The sequence below is a fragment of the Schistocerca gregaria genome, chromosome X (genome assembly GCF_023897955.1).
Source record: "Schistocerca gregaria isolate iqSchGreg1 chromosome X, iqSchGreg1.2, whole genome shotgun sequence".
NCBI lineage: Eukaryota > Metazoa > Arthropoda > Insecta > Orthoptera > Acrididae > Schistocerca > Schistocerca gregaria.
In genome coordinates, this window is record NC_064931.1 from 687,459,724 (window position 1) to 687,481,490 (window position 21,767).

Consider the following 21,767-nt stretch of genomic DNA (forward strand, 5'->3'; position numbering starts at 1 on the left):
TAGATGTATATTTAAGAGATTGTTTCCTTGTTTGTGCTAGTGTAGTAATGCAGCTACAAAAGATCTACTCATTTAAACAGCAATTTTTCAGTTCCAGATGTGCAACAGGAGTGTACTATTTTTAATGGAGTAACATATCTTGGTTCAGCTGCCATAAATGCTCCTAAAAGTGAAGCAGAGATTCAGAGGAATATGGCAATATTAAATGAACAGTCTATAGAAAGTGGAATTAAAATTTCTGTGTCCGTTCCAAGCTCTTCAGATGGAACAGTTGTGTGAGTGTTAATATTGTGACAGATGAATCTTTTATTCCATTTTACTTCCAGGCATGCACTGCATCTGCCCTAACTTTGTAACCAGATCAAATCTGTCTTTACATAGTTTCTAACAGTATGTTTAATTAATTATGTGCTTTAGTTCATTACATTCCATGTTTCCCAAACATTCAACAAAATGCCAAATTTATCTGTTGTGTTGTAGCCATTGTTGACATTATACAAAGACATACTTAATTTGAGAATGGCTGTAAAAGGTAGTATAGTGCAGTAAATTTTTAATTATTGCATCTCTTCATAATGATTGAGACAAATTCATCCTGCACCTAAGGTGTGTTGTATTTTACTTTTAATCTTCTTTGTATGAGGAAGCTTCATTTGCTGCATATTCTTGCAACTATTTTATTATGAAAATATGTGTGTTCTGTTTCTTTGAAGTTTGTTTGGTTTTGTTTGTGAGTGTAATGCAACAGATATATTACTTTCTCATGCTCTGATTTTATTTCATTTGTGCTGAAGGAAAGGAAGTGAAAAAAAGTGATCTGTGTAGGCCTGCATACATGAAAGAATTAACAAGTGATATTACTAAAGGATCATAACAAATAAAGTCAGTGTGAACTAAACCACCAACTAAACTACAACCGTGCTTATGACACTGTGCTTATTGTAATCAGTCAGCCCTAAGGAAGACAGCTTGCTCTGTATTTAACGCTCTACTCATTTTCAACAAAACATCTCTGTTTCCTCATTACAAACAGGACAATCAAATATTGTCAATGCCGAGTCATTATCGTAACATAAATTATGCTGTGGCAATACTCATTAAGAGTACATTTATTGAGTGTGCAGCAAAACACTAAAAGTAATCAGTATTTCACCCCAAGTACATGCGGCAGTACTGTGAAACCAATAGTCACTGTTAAAATTATTTCTCCATCTTAATGTTTCATTGTCACCACCAATAAACATATTTTCACCAAGTATGGCACCTCAGTCTAAGAAAGAAAGTGTGTGTACAGTTTCAGAGAAAGGGATACTAAAGAAACTACAAAGTGGAAATAATGGCATTGTTTGGATTGCTGTACCTCATCAAGACAAAAGAAACAAACCACACTGTCATTGAACTGTGGACACCAGATGACACAGGATTGAGATTACAAGATCTGTGATGAGCTGCAGAAGATTTTTGTTCCTTTTGTGTTGTATGCGTTTTGATGACAAGGGCACAAGACAAGAAAGAAGAGTAACTGATAAACTTGTTAAAATAAGGCAAATATTAAATGACTTTTTGGTGAACTGAAAGATCACTTACAGGGTAGGCATATGTTTTATAGATGAGAAGTTGCAAGCTTCCGGGAATGTTGTTCTTTTGTTCAGTGTATCCTGCACGAACTGGTGAAGTACGGGATAAAGATTTTTTTGTTTTAGCATATTGAAGTGTATTGTGGGAAACAACCTACAAGACCAAACAATGTTTCTCCCCCTTTGACGTTGTAGGTAGGCCTGTTACTCACATTGAAGGCTCTGGAAGAAATGTTATAATGGATAACAGGTACATCACCAATTCCTTAGGCACCTCCTTGTTAAAAAAGCGGCTAATATGCATTGGTACCTTGAGAAAAAACAAATGCTATATCCCACAACATTTTTTGCCTGAGAATGGGGTAGGGCTGTGCATTCCCCTCTATTTGGTTTCCAAAATAGTATGACATTAGTTTCATATGTATAATAATAATAATAATAATAATAATAATAATAACAATAATAATAATAATAATAATAATAAGACAGTTTTAGTACTTTCAATTATACATATATACTCTAATGGATATAGGAGGAATCAGTAATCTGTACTCAGATCATTTTTCATGCAAATGTGATAAATCCAAAAAAGGATTTTCTTGAAATACTTGGTATTTTCCCCTTATGAAACCTCAGCTAATGGAAAGAGCTTCTTCCTGCCACCATAGAAACGTTGCTCAATAAATACTAACAAGGGGAGGCCATGGTGTTGGGATCACAAAGTTACTTCAAACTTTTGACATTTTTAGTAGGCCATTAAAATAACATAATGGGCAAGTAGTATCATGCATATATTTAAGTCAAGTTGGTTTAACCTTGTTTTATTATGAGCTGAAATGTTCATTTCCATTTTGGCACAGTTATAATTAGCAATACCTATGGATTATTGTCAAAACTCTGAGCCATCTGTACCTGGATTAGGTAGTACGGTGTAGAAAGGAAGATTAAGGTTATGCACTCCATAAACAAGGCATTGGAGAGATGGAGCTCAGATGAGGGAACTTAATTGGCCATGTCCTTTCATGGGAACTATCCCGGCATTTGCCTTGAAAATCCCTGAACATCTAAATCTGGATGGCAAGATGAGAATTTGAATCACTGCCCTCAAGTCCAGTTCTTACCACCTCAATTGGTAAGTATACAGAATTGTGAAGTATACAAATTTTAGTTATCGCCACTAGTTGGATCCCAAAAATTTATTGAATCTACCAGTAGTGGCATCACCGATTTGCTTCAATTATTCTGTCAAGGAAAAAAAGTTTTCTAGGCATTGGTTTCTCATTTTGATCATTTACCAATTGAGGTGGTAAGACACTGGACTTGAGGGCAATGATTCAAATTCCCATCTTGCCATCCAGATTTAGATGTTAAGCGATTTTCAAAGCAAACGCCAGGATAGTTCCCATGAAAGGACATGGCCAATTAAGTCCCCTCATTTTAGCTTCATCTCCAATGCCTTGTCGTTTATGGAGTGTATAACCTTCATTTTCCTTTCTTCATGTTTCTCACTTGAACTTACTTTAGTCTGGAAGAATTGAACCTTGAACAAAATGTGTTCATAAAGCCACTGGAGGCATCAGTGGAAGTCACTCACCCATGAGTCCTGTGTTTGTAATCATGCATGAGCTGCAAGCTGAAATAATACTTGTGCAGAATTGTTAAGTTCAAGTATTGTATGAGAGGGACAGCTAATATAATTTGCGCACAGTGGGGTTGCTAGATGCAAAAACACATACAATTGTCAGCTGCACTAGGCTTGCATGATAAATCCTAAACACTGTCTGAGAGTTATAAATATTCGAAGCATTATTTAAAAAAAATTCTGCCAACACTTATGATCTATTGCCATTTTTCCCATTAGTTTGTTTCTGGTTTTGCTGAGTGTGTTTTTTGTTATGAGGTGCCTTTTTCATAAATTTTAGGATTTCACTTTGTATAGGTAGTCACTTTATTATTTTTATTCTTTATTCATAAATCACAGTCTTCCTCTCAGAGTATTTGTTATACTGGTAATTACAAGTGAAAAAATAGAATGCCAGCTTGAGTGAAAAAAAGTTTCTTAGATCAGCTAATGGTCTTTCATTCACACGAATAAATCAACACCTGGTTGTGCCTCTAACTCTCAGAAAAAATTGCATTGTAGTTGACAACTCACAGCAATTTGAGGTTCTTTGCTTATGTATATTCAGTAACAGTTCCATAGTATACAGAAATTCTGTGGAAGTGTGGTTAGCATCTCATCTATTGTTCTGTTTTCTTATCATGCATAGTCAATATGGTAATTTTTATTACTGTTCACCAGTTTCGCAGATACAGTTTCTTAATGGGTGTTTCTCTTATTTATTTATGCAGGGATCATCTCACAATGACGTAGGATTTGTCAATTTATCACCGTGAAACTCCATAGCTCATATAAGCATACTCATAGAATATATATAGGTTTGGTTTTACAAGGATATTACAGCTAGGTGGCCATGGACTACCAGAAGTAATCATCCTGGCATTTGCCTGAGATTATTTAGGAAAACTCTGTGAAACCTAAATCAGGATGGCCAGACAGAGCGAACTCCATCCTGCTAAATATGAGATCAGTGTCTCAACAACTGCACTGACCCATTCAGTTGGTCCCTCTTGTACAATGTTCTTTTAACCACACACAATTTGTACCGGATAACTAATAATATGAAACATAGTGTTGCACTGCAGCTAGTGTAGTGTGTTTTCATTTTTAAAATAGTTAAACAAGGCTATGGTATTAATTATCCATCAAAATATGATGGCCAACATGCAGATTCTCCTCCAACAAACTTAAAATGACCATTTCGGCATCACATTTTCCCCTTTATTATCAAGCATCCTTCTGTATATAACACACTCATTTATAAAACCACCTGGGCTATTCAGTATATTTATCTAAATGGTATATTTGTGCCTTTTGTTTTGGATATACACTGTCTGAGAAAAAAATAAAGAAAAAGTGAATCACTGGAAGACATGGTCAGATGTCAGTGTAATGTCATACACCTTCACACCATTGGTGGGTTTGCAATTGATTCGAGCTGCAATTTTCTGTGATGGATAGAACAGTCGTCAAAGTGCTTTTTTTTTCTTTTTTTTCCGCTGTCCATGGACAATGAGTTTTTGGACATTGTTATAGACTTTAGTTCACATATACAAAGGTTTAGCTAACATTCATAAGTGCACTTGCTGATATAAATAATGAAAGTCATAAATTTTTGTTGTTGCAGAAACAAACTTATGCTATACAGGGTGTTAAAAAAAGGTATGGCCAAACTTTCAGGAAACATTCCTCACACACAAATAAAGAAAAGATGTTCTGTGGACGTGTGTCCGGAAACGCTTAATTTCCATGTTAGGGCTCATTATAGTTTCGTCAGTATGTACTGTACTTCCTCAATTCACCACCAGGGCCCAATTGAAGGAAGGTAATGTTGACTTTGGTGCTTGTGTTGACATGCGACTCTTTGCTCTACAGTACTAGCATCAAGCATATCAGTACGTAGCATCAACAGGTTGGTGTTAATCACGAACGCGGTTTTGCAGTCAGTGCAATGTTTACAAATGCGGAGTTGGCAGATCCCCATTTGATGTATGGATTAGAACGGGGCAATAGCCATGGCGCGGTACGTTTGTATCGAGACAGATTTCCAGAACGAAGGTGTCCCAACAGGAAGACGTTTGAAACAATTGATTGGCGCCTTAGGGAGCACGGAAAATTCCAGCCTATGACTCGCGACTGGGGAAGACCTAGAACGACGAGGATACCTGCAATGGACGAGGCAATTCTTCGTGCAGTTGACGATAACTCTAATGTCAGGGTCAGAGAAGTTGCTGCTGTAGAAGGTAACATTGACCACGTCACTGTATGGAGAGTGCTACGGGAGAACGAGTTGTTTCCGTACTATGTACAGCGTGTGCATGCACTATCAGCAGCTGATTAGCCTCCATGGGTACCCTTCTGTGAATGGTTCATCCAACAATGTGTCAATCCTCATTTCAGTGCAAATGTTCTCTTTACGGATGAGGCTTCATTCCAACATGATCAAATTGTAAATTTTCGCAATCAACATGCGTGGGCTGACGAGAATCCGCACGCAATTGTGCAATCACATCATCTACACAGATTTTCTGTGAACGTTTGGGTAGGCATTGTTGGTGATGTCTTGATTGGGCCCCATGTTCTTTCACCTACGCTCAATGGAGCACGTTATCATGATTTCATATGGGATACCCTACCTGTGCTGCTAGAACATGTGCCTTTACAAGTACGACACAACATGTGGCTCGTGCACGATGGAGCTCCTGTACATTTCAGTTGAAGTGTTTGTACGCTTCTCAACAACATATTTGGTGATCGATGGATTGGTAGAGGCGGACCAATTCCATGGCCTCCACGCTCTCGTGACCTCAACCCTCTTGACTTTCATTTATGGGGGCATTTGAAAGCTCTTGTCTACACAAGCCCGGAACCAAATGTAGAGACTCTTTGTGCTTGTATTGTGGATGGCTGTGATACAATACGCCATTCTCCATGGCTGCATCAGCGCATCAGGGATTCCATGCGACGGAGGGTGGATGCATGTATCCTCGCTAACGGAGGACATTTTGAACATTGCCTGTAACAAAGTGTTTGAAGTCACGCTGGTACGTTCTGTTGCTGTGTGTTTCCATTCCATGATTAATGTGATTTGAAGAGAAGTAATAAAATGAGCTCTAACATGGAAAGTAAGCATTTCCAGACACGTGTCCACATAACACATTTTCTTTCTTTGTGTGTGAGGAATGTTTCTTGAAAGTTTGGCCGTACTTTTTTGTAACACCCTGTATACACTGTTTTACAGAGAGGCATTACAGCTCGAAATATAAATGTGTATATTGACATAGTGTGTGAAGATCAGATATTTTGTTGTTGTTGAAAAAACAAAGATTAGATTAGTATTTGTTCCATAGATCTTGACTACGATACTTCATAATGATGTGGAACATATCAGGTTAATAAAAGGGGTCTATACAAGATATTACATTACACAAAATATTACATGACACTTAATATTTTAAATTTTTTTTGCCTTCTTTGGGTGGAGGGTGGGGAAATTACCCACTTACTACACTACTGGCCATTAAAATTGCTACACCACGAAGATGACTTGCTACAGACGCGAAATTTAACCGACGGGAAGAAGATGCTGTGGTATGCAAATGATTAGCTTTTCAGAGCATTCACAGAAGGTTGGTGCTGGTGGCGACACCTACAATGTGCTGACGTGAGGAAAGTTTCCAACCGATTTCTCATACACAAACAGCAGTTGACCAGCATTGCCTGGTGAAACGTTGTTGTGATGCCTCGTGTAAGGAGGAGAAATGCGTACCATCACGTTTCCGACTTTGATAAAGGTCGGATTGAAGCCTATCGCAATTGCGGTTTATCGTATCGCGAACATTGTTGCTTGCGTTGGTCGAGACCCAATGACTGTTAGCAGAATATGGAATCGGTGGGTTCAGGAGGGTAATACAGAACACCGTGCTGGATCCCAACGGCCTCGTATCACTAGCATTCGAGATGACAGGCATCTTATCCGTATGGCTGTAATGGATCGTGCAGCCACGTCTCGATCCCTGAGTCAACAGATGGGGACGTTTGCAAGACAACAACCATCTGCACGAACAGTTAGATGATGTTTGCAGCAGCATGTACCATCAGCTCGAAGACCATGGCTGCGTTTACCCTTGACGCTGCATTACAGACAGGAGCGCCTGTGATGGTGTACTCAACGACAAACGTGTTGCTCGAATGGCAAAACGCCATTCTTTTGGATGAATCCAGGTTCTGTTTACAGCATCATAATGGTCATATCTGTGTTTGGCGACATCGCGGTGATCGCACATTGGAAGCGTGTATTCGTCGTCATAATACTGGTGTATCACACGGCGTGATGACATGGGGTGCCATTGGTTACACTTCTTGGTCACCTCTTGTTCGCATTGACGGCACTTTGAACAGTGGACATTACATTTCAGATGTGTTACGACCCGTGGCTCTACCCTTCATTCAATCCCTGCAACACCCTACATTTCAGCAGGATAATGCACGATCGCATGTTGCGGGTCCTGTGCGGGCCTTACTGGATACAGAAAATGTTTGACTGCTACCCTGGCCAGCACATTCTCATGGTCTCTCACCAATTGAAAATGTCTGGTCAATGGTGGCTGAGCAACTGGATCAACACAATACGCCAGTCACTGCTCTTGATGAACTGTGGTATCGTGTTGAAGCTGCATGGGCAGCTGTACCTGTACACGCCATCCAAGCTCTGTTTGATTCAATGCCCAGGCGTATCAACGCCGTTATTACGGGCAGAGGTGGTTGTTGTGGATACTGACTTCTCAGGATCTATGCACCCAAACTGCATGAAAATGTAATCACATGTCAGTTATAGTATAATATATTTCTCCAATGAATACCTGTTTATCATCTGCATTTCTCCTTGGTGTAGCAATTTGAATGGCCAGTAGTGTATATCCAAAAATTTATCTAATGAGGAGTTGCCATTCAGAAATTCTTCTAATTTCCTTTTAAATGCTATATGGCTACCTGTCAGACTTCTGATGCTATTAGGCAAATGACGAAAGACTTTTGTGGCAGCATAATTTACCCCCTTCTGAGCCAAAGTTAGATTTAACCTTGAGTAGTGAAGATAATGCTTTCTCCTAGTGTTGTAGCCATGTACACTGCTATTACTTCTGAATTCGTTCCGATTGTTAATAACAAATTTCAGAAGTGAATACATATATTATGAGGCTACAGTGAAGATCCCTAACTCTTTAAATAAGTGTCTGCAGGATGATCTTGGATGAGCTCCAGCAATTATTCTGATTACACGCTTTTGTGCAATGAACACACTTACACACTTTTACTCAATGATGAGTTAGTTACCCCAGAATATGATGCCATACGAAAGCAGAGACTGAAAATAGGCGTGGTAAGCTAATTTACTGAGATGTATATCACCAAAATTTGCAATGACCCTAATAGCATAAGTATCTGAACTCAAACGTTTCAGCAGATCTTCAGTGTGTTTTTTTCCAGTTCAACCCCTCATCAATGCATACACCTAGAAATTTTGAATATTCTACCTTAGCTACCGATTTCTGATCGAAGTCTATATTTGTTAATGGTGTCATTCCATTTACTGTGTGGAATTGTATATACTGTGTTTTGTCAAAGTTTAATGAGAGCCCATTTGCAGAGAACCTCTTAATGATTTTCTGAAAAACATCGTTTACAATTTCATCAGTTAATTCTTGTCTGTTGTGTGTGATAACTATACTTGTATCATCGGCAAAAAGTACCAGCTTTGCATCTTTGCGAATATAGAATGGCAAGTCATTAATATATATTAAGAACAGCAGAGGATCCAAGACCGAACCTTGCGGCACCCCATCCTTGCTTGTTCCCCAGTTTGAGAAATCACCAGCTTTTTTTTTGCATATTATGTGCACTGCTTATTTCAGCTTTCTGCAGTCTTCCAGTTAGGTATGATTTAAACCATCTGAGTGCTGTCCATTCATACCATAGTGCTTGAGCTTATCTAGAAGTATTCCATGTTTTACACAATCAAAAGCCTTTGAGAGATCACAAAAAATCCCAACGGGTGACTTCCGGTTACTCAGAGCATTTAATATTTCATTAGTGAAAGTATATATTATGCTGTATGCTGTATACACTGTTTTGGAAAGTGATAGTACAACTTGAAATCTTCTACTGAATAACAGCTTGTCTCTATTAACAAAAACTTAAGTTTATTCTTTAAGGTGTTTAAATTAGATGTCTTGTGGTCAGAAGATAGTCTGTCATAAAATATTGTTCCTATTGTGTATGGACTGCTGTCTGTAGCTTTTTTTAATGGCAATTCTGTGAACATTTTCCCGTCCCCATTTATTTTACCTGTATGCATTACTGTTTGTTACATTGCATTCTGGATTTTGTTCCACAAACATTATTGCCTGCAGGGTGAACATAGAGTAGGTAATTAGTATTGTATTATTTCTGAAGATTTCTCTACAAGGTTCTCTAGTATTTACTTTAGCTACCAATCTTACTGCCTTTTTTTTGTAGTCTGAAGAGCCTTTCTGTATAGACAGCTGGTGCCCCACCCCATGTCTCAATACCATACTGTTAATGTTTAGTGTTGTTACCAGGCCTGATAAGGTGTGTAAGAGGTGTGAACATTGTCAGATGATAAGTGATCACTGTGAAGGACACAGAGGTGGTGCATATTCGTGAGAGACAGCTTTATCAGCACCCGACAAGAGTCTGAAAAGGGATATCATTGTGGGTCTCCTTTCGGCTGGCTGCTGGGATTGTACAGTATCCTGAATTATGGGTTATTCAAATGTAACAATTGCCCAATGTTGGACTGTATAGGAATATGAGGGCATTGATTCTCATCAAGGTTCTGGTTGCCAATGTATAACTACCAGAAGGTAGGATCGCCATATTGTGCACTCAGCACATTGTAACACCTTCAAATCTGTGCCTGCCATAAAAAAAATAAAAGAAAAAAAAGTAATGGACTACCTGCAACATTCTGTGTGTCATCCCACACCATTGATCAGAGACCAGCATCAACGTTACTGGGGAATTATGATCACACGTGTAGGCACAACACAAATGGCTGCATTTGGAGTGTTGTTTTGATTTGGAAGCATTGACTGCTGATGAACGTGTCATGCTCAGCAATGAATCACTGTTCTGCACTGACCTGGATGACCAACATTGGGGAGTGTGGTGGTGATCTGGGTAGAGATCTTACTCTTCTAACGTTTTGGAGAGGCACAACAGTGTTTCTCTTTTTGTCATGCTTTAGGGAGCTTCCAGGTACAATCTCAGATCATGGCTAACAGTGATTCAGGGAACTCTGGTGCACAACAGCATGTCAAAGACATCATGGGGCCTCCTGCATTACCTCTTGTGTGACAGTATTGTGGTGCCATATTCCAGCAGGACTGTGCTCGTTGACACATGGCACTTGTCTCTGAGAACTGTCTGCTTAATGTTGAGGCACTCTCATGGCCAGCAAGATCCCCAGATCCCCCCCCCCCCCCCCCCCAATAGAACGTAGGTGGGACTAGCTTGGAAGTCAACTCCATACCAATGCCTGTTGTAGGATATCAAGGAGCAGTTAAACAGTTGTGGGCCAACTTGTCTTGGGAGAGGGTACAACACCTTTACGAAACCCTTCCCAGCTGAATCAGTGCATGCATCTAGACCAAGGGGGTGTAGCAGTATACTGATAAGTGGGTTCATAGTGCATAGCTTTTCATAAATTTGAATCAGTGTTGCAATCATTGGAATAACATCACATACTGTTCCAGCCCATGAAGTTTCAGTTTGCTTCCTCCTCCCATTCTCACTGTGTCTTTTTTTTTTTTTTTTTTTTTTTTTTTTTTTTTTTTTTTTTTTTTTTTTTTTACTTCCGAAATTGCAATCTCCACTTCGAAAGAATCATTGATACATGTAAAGATAAGTGTTTCCTTGCCAATACATCAGACACATTCTGTCACTGAAGTAATATATATAGCTCATACTTTATATAGATGTTCATGGGGTTTTGCATATTCTGACTGGATTTTGAGCAAAATGGAATGACTGTAACATGATCACACATCTTTCTCTCCTTGTACTCACCATTATTCCATTGTTTTCAAACAGCATATATTTCTTCCTTTATTCTTTTAATTAGACAGATTCAATGTTACCCATACATAATCAAATACCACAAAGACAAGTATTTATTCTATATAGACTGATTTCCAGTTACAAACCTTAGACTTGCCCTTTCTGTTTTTGCTCAGAAATATATTCAGATTGCTGCTGTTTGTTTCATCAACTATAAAGTGAAGTGTGTCATCTCTAGCTACAAGCCTAAAAAAATCTATTGGTTTATTACCAATTGGATGAATATGTAAATGATTTTGTTTTTTAAAAAGATGAAATTGTAAAGTCTCTCCTGGTTTGTTTGCTTCTGACAGTGTAAATTCTCGATCATAATCAATTTCATCATAATTGTTGTCTGTATTTTCTGCTTCTGCTTGAAAGTTCGGCTTCCATACTATCATCACTATACCAAGTTTCTGCGTTCTCAAGATTCTTGCTATCCTCCTCTTTTTATTTTGAACTCATCATCATAATCTTGTCTACATTCAGTAACTGATTGACAGAAAGTTCATTCATTCTTGTTACTGTTTTTCAGATTGGAAGGTCCCAAATGCTGGTAGATTGGCCACCATTCCAAACTGTGTACATCACAAACACAAGAAAAAATTACTATAGGCACAAAAATGTTCCCTGTGACTACATTGCTTGTATAAATGTGTACACAGCTGCAAAACAAGTCAGAATAACACAGAATAATATACCTGTCAACACACACAGAAATGCTTATAAGCTTCAACTGCAGCAAATATGTTTAAGGCATTGTACCTGAACTAGAGAAGAGTAGGAAAGTATCCCTGTGCCACCATCCATATTAGGATTTCTGTGGTTTTATTGGGATGGTTTCTTCAGAAAGACTATGGGCAATTTGCCTCACCATCTGAGTTTCTGCTCCATCTCTAATAATCTTCTCACTTACTGTGTCAAATACTGACCATTTTTTCCTTTTCTGTGCTACCACTCCCGTCATCTGCCCAAGATTCCCATTATGGCTGACTACTGCTCCCTCACTGAAATAAACTCTTCCTTTCTGGAACAAACTGATTGATATGAGTCACTGATTGAGCTTTCTAGACTAGCATTTAGGAGGACTGAGGTTCAAACACTTATGCAGCCATACAGATGTAAGTTTTCTCTGCTTTCACCAAATCTATTAATATGAATGCTGAGATGTTTCCTTTGATAGTTCATGACCATTACTTTCCTAATCCTTAGCCTAGCCAAACTTCTGCTCTTTCGTGAAGGGACTCATATCCTTCCATTTTTCTTGAATAGCACCTTCAACCTACTGCCACCAGTCTGTACTGCTATATCAAAGCCACCAACCACTTCATCCAGTGGCTCTGTATACTTCTTGTCCCTCTACCAAGGGACATTGCACTTGGCAATGCAATCTTCCTCTTATAATTATAGTTAGTCCATGTCATGACGGGGCATATGGTGCCTGGTTAATACCCACTGCAAGGAATATAGGATGTATGTGGAAGTACAGGAGATGTGTTTCTTATCTCTACAGCGTAAGGATGGCATGGTGATGATACACTGGATTCACATTCAGGAGGGCTGTGATTCAGTTCTGAGGATGGCTATCCAGATGTGCTTTGTGTGGTTTCCTTAAATTTTTTGAGGCAAATGACAAACCATTCCATTTGGAAAAGGGTGTTGCCGACTCCCTTTCCCATCCGTGTCAAATCTGTGATTATGCACTGTCTCGAAAGACCTTATCACTGATGGGGCATTAAAACCCTAATATCCCTCTCCCACCCCTGTCCCTGCCCCCCTCAACCTCTGCCCCAGTTTGTAATGGAGCTGTTGAAGTAGAGGTGCTGTTGGTAATTGCTGCTTGTGATGTAAACAGTGGTTTTGGTGGAATCTTCAGTGAGATAGAGATTGATTGAACAAAGTAGCTCCATGAGCAAGGAAGAATGGATTAAGTGAGTGGGAGATAATATGTTACTTCAAATAAAGCACCAACCAACAAATAAAAATCTGAAAGAGCCCTTCTAAATACATGTGACCCTCAAATAATTTTTCTGATGTTTGGGAGCTCCACCTTTTGAGCAGGAACTGCCTTTAAACTTCTGAGTATGTTGTACAAATCATATTTATGTCACCAGTGAGCCTGAACCAGGTGATAGTGTGAGATTATAGCTGACCAGAAAGGATTCCTCAAAACGTGACCTGGTCTGCCTAGTGCAGTACCATTAGAGTGCATGTGACAGTTCCGTAGGTTTGTTTGTTTGTTTGTGACACAGCCAAAAAAGTATCCATTGTGGCAGAAAATATAATTTGTCATGGTTAAAAGGAAGGAGATTGTGGGTTAGGAGTCGGTTTGATATTGAGAGATGTAGTGTTGTATGGCAGTGAGACCATAGTCAGTGCAGTTCATTTATTTACTATGGAGATGGCATCAACAATGACACAGTATTAGGTTTTTTTTATGTACGAAAGTTGACTACAGATAATATGTTTAAATTTGTTGCCCCACAAAGACGGTGGGGTGCAGTATCTGGCAATGATGATGTGTCTCATGTGCTTGGATTTACACTGAGATGACAAAAGTCATGATACAGTGATATGCACATATAAAAGTGGCAGTAGTATCCCATACACATGATATAAAAGGGCAATGCATTGGCTGAACTGACATTTGTGGTGATTCATGTGAGAAGGTTTCCAACATGATTATGGCTTCACAATGGGATTTAACAGACTTTGAACATGGAATGGTAGTTGCCACTAGACATGGGACATTCCATTTTGGAACTCATTAGGGATTTCAATATTGAGAGGTCCACAGTCTCGAGAGTGTATCCAGAATACCAAATTGCACCCATTACTGCGGACAACACAGTGACCAATGGCCTTCACTTAATAGCTGAGAGCAGCAGCATTTGCATAGAGTTGTCAGTGCTAACAGACAAGCAACACTGCATGAAATAACCTACAAAATCAATGTGGAATGTACGACAAATGTATCTGTCAGGACAGTGAAGCGTAATTCGGTGTTAATGGACTGTGACATCAGACGACTGACATGAGTGCCTATGCTAATAGCATGACATTGCCTGCAGCACCTCTGCAGGGCTCGTAACCGTATCGGGTGGACCCTAGACAACTGGAAAACGTGGCCTGGTTAGATGAGTCCCAATTTCAGTTGGTAAGAGTTGGGAGAGTTCGAGTGTGGCACAGACCATATGAAGCCATGGACCCAAGTTGTCGACAAGGCACTGTCCAAGCTGGTGGTGGCTCCATAATGGTGTAAGCAGTGTTTACATGGGATAGACTGGGTCCTCTGGTCCAACTGAACCGATCATTGACAGGAAATGGTTATGTTCAGCTACTTGGAGACCATTTGCTGCCATTTATGGACTTCATATTCCCAAACAATGATTTAGTTGTCACCAGGCCACAATTGTTCATGACTGGTTTGAAGAACATTCTGAATAATTTGAGCGAATGATTTGGCCACTTACATTGCACAACATAAGTCCTATCGAACATTTATGGGACATAACTGAGAGGTCAGTTCATGCACAAAATCCTGCACTGGCAACTCTTTCACAATTATGAATGACTATAGAGGCACCATGGCTCAGTATTTCTGCAGGGTACTTCCATCAACTTGTTGAGTCCATGCCACATCAAGTTGCTGCACTACTCTGGGCAAAAGGAAGCCTGGCATGATATTAGGAGGTATCCCATGACTTTTGTCACCTCAGTGTACTGATCTTTCATAGTATGTAGAACATAGGAGTCAGGACAGTGGTGGGAGTGAGTTGGGATAAAAACTCTGACCACTAGTTTAAGATCTGTCAATCCATATCCCCTACCGAGATGTCGTCGTCGTCGTCAGTGTCAGTCTGAAGAGTAGTTGGATGCAGCTCTGCATGATACTGTATCCTGCGTGGTTCTCATCATCTCTGCTTAACTAATGCAACCTAAATCCATGTGGACCTGGTTACTGTATGCATGTCTTGGTCTTCATCTGCAATTTTAACTCCCCCCTCCCGTCCACCTCACAAGACTTCCCTCCAGTACTAAGTTGATGATTCCTTGATAACTCGAAATGTCTCCTATCAACCTATGCTCTCTTTTAGTCCTTTTGTGCCACAGTTGTGTTACTCTCCAATCCTACTCACTGTATTCTCATTTGTTACGCCATCAACTGATCTGATCTTCAGCCTTCTTCTGTAGCACCACATTTCAGAAGCTCGTATTCTCTTCCTGTGTGAACTGCTTGTCGTCCCCATTACACTTTCATACGAGACTACACTCCTGAGAAATGGCTTCAGAAAAGACTTCCCAACACTTAAATTTATGTACAGGAAATGTATATGCAATTTACAAATATGATTACACATCAGCTGTACCATGTACTGGTAACATACATAAATTTTTGCAACTGAGACTTGAATCCGGATTTCTGGCTTAGCATGAGCAGTTGCCATAACGATTTAGTCTATCTGAGGATTCCTCCGTGACCAGCCCAAACTTCCATATATCCTAGTGTCTTGTCCCATACTGCTCACACATTATGTGATTTCTGCACAGATAAAAACAGTGTTTTGCATGTCATTTTGTCTTTGTTTTGGCATGAAATACAGCTATTGCAGTGTCTGTATTTTCAGTGCCTGTGTAGTTTGATGTAAATGTCATTTAGACATGCATATATGTCTGAAGGAACATACATTGCTGATGATCTGCAGCTCATGTATTTGCAATTTGTGAATGCATATTTCATACAACTGTAGACAGTCAGCAGTGTCTGTTTTCACATGTCTGAAGAATGTTTGCATCAAACTACACATACACTGTAAAATACAGACACTGCTATAACTGTACTTAAATTTATGTTTGATATTAACAAGATTCTCTTCTTCAGAAACACTTAACTTGTCATTGCCAGTCTGCATTTTATTTCCTGCTTACTTCAGCTGTCATCTTTTATTTTGCTGTCCAAATAGCAAAATTTATATACTACTTTTGGCTTCATTTCCTAATGTAATTCCTTCAGCACTGTCTGATTTAATTTACATATGTTCCATTACTCTTGTTTTTTTGTTGCTGATATTCAAGACATTATCCATTTTGTTCAATTGCTCATCCAAGTCCTTTGCTATCTCTGATTTACAATGTCATTAGCAAATCTCCAAGTTTGTATTTCTTCTCCCTGTATGTTAATTCTGTCTCCAAATTTTTCTTTGGTTTTCTTTACTACTTGCTCAGTATACTTATTGAATAACATTGTGAATAGGTTACAACCCTCTCTCACTTCCTTCTCAACTATGGTTTTCATTTAATGTTCTTCGACTCTTATAACTGTAGTCTGTTTACTGTACAAGTTTGAATAATCTTTCACTTCCTGTATTTCAGCCTTACTACCGTACAATTTCAAAGAGTTTATTCCAGTTAACATCATCAAAAGCTTTCTCTAAGTCTGCAAGTGCTATAAATATAGATTTGCCTTTCTTTAACCTCTAAGGAACTTGTCATTGGCTGCTTTCCTTGGAATAGGAATTACTACATTGTTCTTGAAGCGTGAAGGTATTTTGCCTCTCTCATACATCTTGCACACCTGGTGGAATAGTTTTTTCGTTAAAGTCTTCTTGCAGTGTCATGTATTCCATCTCATCTTCGTCTTCATCTACAGCCTCTTCCATTTCTCTAATAGTGACTCCAAGTTCATCACCATTGTATAGCCCCTCTATACAGTCATTTGACCTTTCTGCTTTTCTCACCTTTCCTTAAGACTGGTTTTCCATCTAAGCTCTTGATATTCATAAAGCTGCTTTTCTTTTCTCCAAAAGTGTCTTTAATTTCCTGTAGGCAGCGTATATCTTTACCCTAGTGAAATATGCTTCTAAATCCCTACATTTGTTCTCTAGCCACTCCTGCTAGTCATTTTGCGCTTCCTGTCAGCCTCATTTCTTAGATATTTATATTCCTTTTCACCTGCTTCATTTGCTGCACTATATTTTATCCATTCATCAATTAAATTCAATATTGAAGTATATGCACTAGCAGAATATAAATGCAGAAAACACAAGTCTGAAAACAATTTATTGGACTCATTAGAATGAAACAATAATACAATTTTGAAAAGAACAACAGACCTGATCCCAACTGCGGATCATCACCAGTATACAATAACAAAGAAAAGACCTGACTCTCCATGGTAAGAGATCCCAATCAACAATTATACAATGTCAAGATGTTCGTCAAGTATACCAAGTCCACCGGCAAGAGATCAGCCAGCTAAGAGAGGCATCTGGCCGTGGCTACTGGGGTGGCAGGTCTGCATATGTGCAAGTGGTGCATCGAACTCTCTTTTGCCGGCAGTGCACCACCTTATTAAGCCCGTTTGGCAGATGTGTCTCTCAGAACTATTTGCGATCATGTGCCTGGCATATCAAAGTAGTTCCTGTGCTAGCTGCGACCCCTGTTCTGCAGGTTCCACAAATTGGTAGCTGTCCCTGGCTGCTGTTGGTGGAGACTTGTTGTTGTATTGTGTTGTGTTGTGGCTGCTGGTAAATATTTGTTGACAACACAGGAGACAAAGGTTTTTCTGGTGAATATACACCCTGTGATGCAGGCATTCTTTGTTGGTTGGACTTGAAGTGGGATGCCGATGCAGTAGGCTCTACAATGTATGAAGTGGGCGGCCATAGCAAATATCTCCTGTGATGTCCAAGGATTTCTATCAGGCCTGCTCGCTTTACCTATTTGATCCTCTGATGCCTTCACTACTTCATCTCGTAGCCTAATGCCTTGTCTGAAATTGTCAACAGCCTCTGGCACTTTCAAATTATCCAGTTACCATCTCCTTAATTTCCTACCTTTTTTCAAGATAGTTCTGACGAACCATGTAATGCAAATGGCAGCATTCATGAACTTGCTCTTTTCTATCTGAAATATATTCCAGCTCACCGGTCCTGAAGACATGCATCTCATCTCGCAAATGAAAACTCTTGCCCTTCTAAAACTTGACCAACATGAACTGTCTTACCTATGAATCTTACATTCCTGCATTGGAATACTAATAGCCATCATGATCACAACAGCTGGCATAAAGCTTCCTCAACAATCCCTTGTAGCCACCAAACTAAGTGTTGCCAACTTGCTGTAACTGTCAAACCAATGAACTGGCTGCCCTCCCCCCTCCTCCCCACAACAGAACCAAAACATAGTTTTCAACGTGTCCACAAATAACTACAGTCCTACAGCAGTTTCAGTTGCCTCTAAATACCTTAACTTCAGCCACCCTGTCATTTGTGAGGAGTCGTAAGTAGAAACTATTTTTGGTGACCCACCCAGCAGACCAGAACCATTCCGAAGCTGACTGTGAATCCTGCCTTACTTCACTTGTTTCTCTGTGTGACCATTATTTAACTACACTCTCACCTGTCCGTCCCCTGATAATGTTCTAGGTATTCTTAACTTCCAACTTAGCCTCATCCTTATACCCTGGATTCCTCCTCCCATTGAGACCAACCTTGTAGCTGCAGAACATACTGCCATCTACTAACTCCTAACAGAATGATCTGGTCATGTTTACTGGTTGTAGAGGCTCTGCCACTGTCATTGCAGACAACAAAGATTATCTATCAGATGCATCCACCTAAAATCCTCGCTGTAGTTATCCCATCCCAGATGCCCAGCATGACCTCTAATCCCTTGTCAAATCACTAAAGTCTTCCCAGAAAATGTTTCCTTAATCTGTTTTCCTTGAAGCACTCTCACTAAACAATGTGGTGCAGTGGTTGAGATACTGGACTCAGACTTGGGATTATTGGGGTCCTAATCTTCATCTTGCTGTTCAGATTTAGATTTTCTATAGATTTCATGGACCAGTTAGGATGAATGTCAGAATAATTTCTTTGCAGGGAGGGGGGGAAGCTGAATCCCCATTCTTGCCCAGTAATTGCGTGTGGACCATCTCTAATGATCTTATCAGTGATAGGTTGCTGCCACTGATATTTTATACCTTTTATTTTCCAACATTGCAAACATTCTAGCTTTCCACATTTGCCAAGATCATTAGTCCAGATATAGATGCCCCATTGTGTCTGGCTATTTATACCCCACTGACTAATCTTTTAATAAAGGAAATAAATTCTGTCAATGAATGTGTGTTCAGATTGTTTTTCAGTCATTTTTTTCTGTTCAAATCACTAAAGAGAGTATTATTTATTGCATGATTTGGCACAGATATTTTCAGATACTGCAATAAAGATCAAAAGGAATAAAAAAAAGAAAATGTTGCAAACCCAAAGTAAAGTGCAGTCTCTACTACCAGCGTATCAAATATCTGAACTTTCATCTAACAATATGAATTGACAACTGCCCACATGGAATTGAGTGAAATAGAAAAGGGAAATGGCTATAAGGTGACACTAATGAGATACATGGTAGAATAATATTTTGTATAGTTGTATGCATAGAAAAGTAATGGTAGCACAATTGAAGCATTGTAAGAGATAAAGGAAAAGGATTCAGTCATAATTACAAATTGTTAATTAAAAAATCACAGAAGCTTGTTCATAGGATTTAAAAATTTGTCATTCACACTAAATGGTACTAAAATGATGGTTGTATAATACTCCAGTCAAGGTAATATAATTGATTACTAACATATTTCTTATAGTGTTTCAACTTAAAAGCAAATAACAAAAACCATAACTCAATCTTTTCACATAAAAGAATAAAGAATCTCAGTCTACATAAAGTGCTTGGTAATAAGCACATAAGTAGCTTCACGGCGATGTTTAAAAGAAATAAAAATCGAATTACAGTAACAAATAAAATTAAATGAGGCAGATCATTGTAGCAGTGGGATCACACAACTTTGGAAAGTACATAGCATGTCTTCCTATTACCTAATTTATATACAACAGGACATCTTGTAGCTACAATTCAAATTACAGTTTCCTAATGTGCATGTGTTTTATAGAAGAAATGTTTTTCTGAGGTCATACAAAATTTGCTGTTCATGTTTTGTGTGGTTGTGTGGTGTAAATTTAATGCACAAAATGTAGAGTTATGTAAGTTACATGTACATCCACAGTTCCTGTTATGAAACTAAACAATTATTGCTCTAGTTGAGCAATATTTTTGCTTAGGTAATACAGGAAAATCAGTTCTCATCATCGGTGACAAACCTGTTCAATCATTGTGGATTCCTTGTTAGTCAGCAGCTCTACCCAGTAGCCATATTAGTCCAAAGGATTCACACTGCCTCATTCTTATTGCTAAGATGGGTGATGTTGTGATACTCAGGCAGGTATGAAACCTTGTGGGAGTTGGAGAAAATTAACTGTCAGGTAATACAGATTTGGTGGCATTTTTTAAAAGGTGTATAATTCTGTGTATCATACCCCTACACATTCAGTGTCTTACATCAGTGGGAAACTATGTCGTTGGAATGGAATGTTAATAACCTGCATTCCATGAAATCAAAAATGCAGGCGTGGTACATCTCTCTGCAGCCAGATAGACACGATGAAGCTAATCTCACCAGATTTCATATAGGCTACTCCACTTTGACTCATAGTTCATCTCTCTAGTGATAAGACCCATCAGTAGTGATACTTGTGACATACCACACTTACTGATTCATGTTTTAGTTCATTGTATTTTGTTTGGTGACAACAGGGCAATCCTAAAATTAGCTGTGTACTTGCCCTCTATTTTAGGAGGTGATTGGATGACTGTAGTGCAGGTTTTAAAATATTGACTGGGCATAGATTTTAACAGTGATCAGCGTAACTGTCTTCTTCCCATATTTTATGCTTATAATTAACTAGCTTCATATATCAGAAAAATCATTTTCTTATCATACTGTTCATTATTGGGAAGTATCTTGTTTTGTGTGTGTCTAAGGTTTTGTTATTGTCTTGAGTGAGTGGCTAATTTCTGTTTTTATGCTACTGGTCAGCAAGCTACACTTATTTGCAATGCAGTCTTAAAGCCTGTAGTTTTGTTATAGTATGTTGTTTCAACATATTGAAAGAAAATATTTTATAAATTTCTAGCTCACCTGTCCAAAAATAATTTTTTTTTTTTTTTTTTTTTTTTTGGCTGTTAATAAATTCAATACTCAGTGTCCTGTACTCAACCAACCCATCTAGATTAAAAGTTTCTTCTTTCAGTTGATGTGATAGTTCACACCACTTTTTATTGCTGTTGAGATTAACTGCCAGGCTGCCACATAGTTTCATTGTTACTCCAATTTTCAGCTGAAATAAAATGGGCAATTTCCCCTGATTGCTGTCATCTGTAAGTGATGTTTCTGAAATCGTACACATCCGCCCCCCCCCCCCCCCCCCCTTTGCAGGCTTCTGCTGTTAACAGTAGCTCACTAAAGTTCATTGTCATTTTGTCTTCAGATGACCCTCAGTAATGGAAAGCTTTTCCTGACAACACTCCTGAATATTTTATTCATTGCTTTGGTA

General features: G+C 38.9%; 1 protein-coding gene across 2 annotated transcripts in view; it reads left to right on the plus strand.

The window, feature by feature from the left end:
- LOC126297736 (rab GTPase-activating protein 1-like) overlaps window positions 1-21,767 on the plus strand; it is a 153,683-nt gene that overhangs the window by 9,499 nt on the left and 122,417 nt on the right. For both annotated transcript variants that reach the window (XM_049988884.1, XM_049988883.1), the window contains exon 3: window positions 92-275. In XM_049988884.1, coding sequence (XP_049844841.1) covers window positions 92-275 — 184 coding nt within the window. The remainder of the gene's footprint in view (window positions 1-91; window positions 276-21,767) is intronic.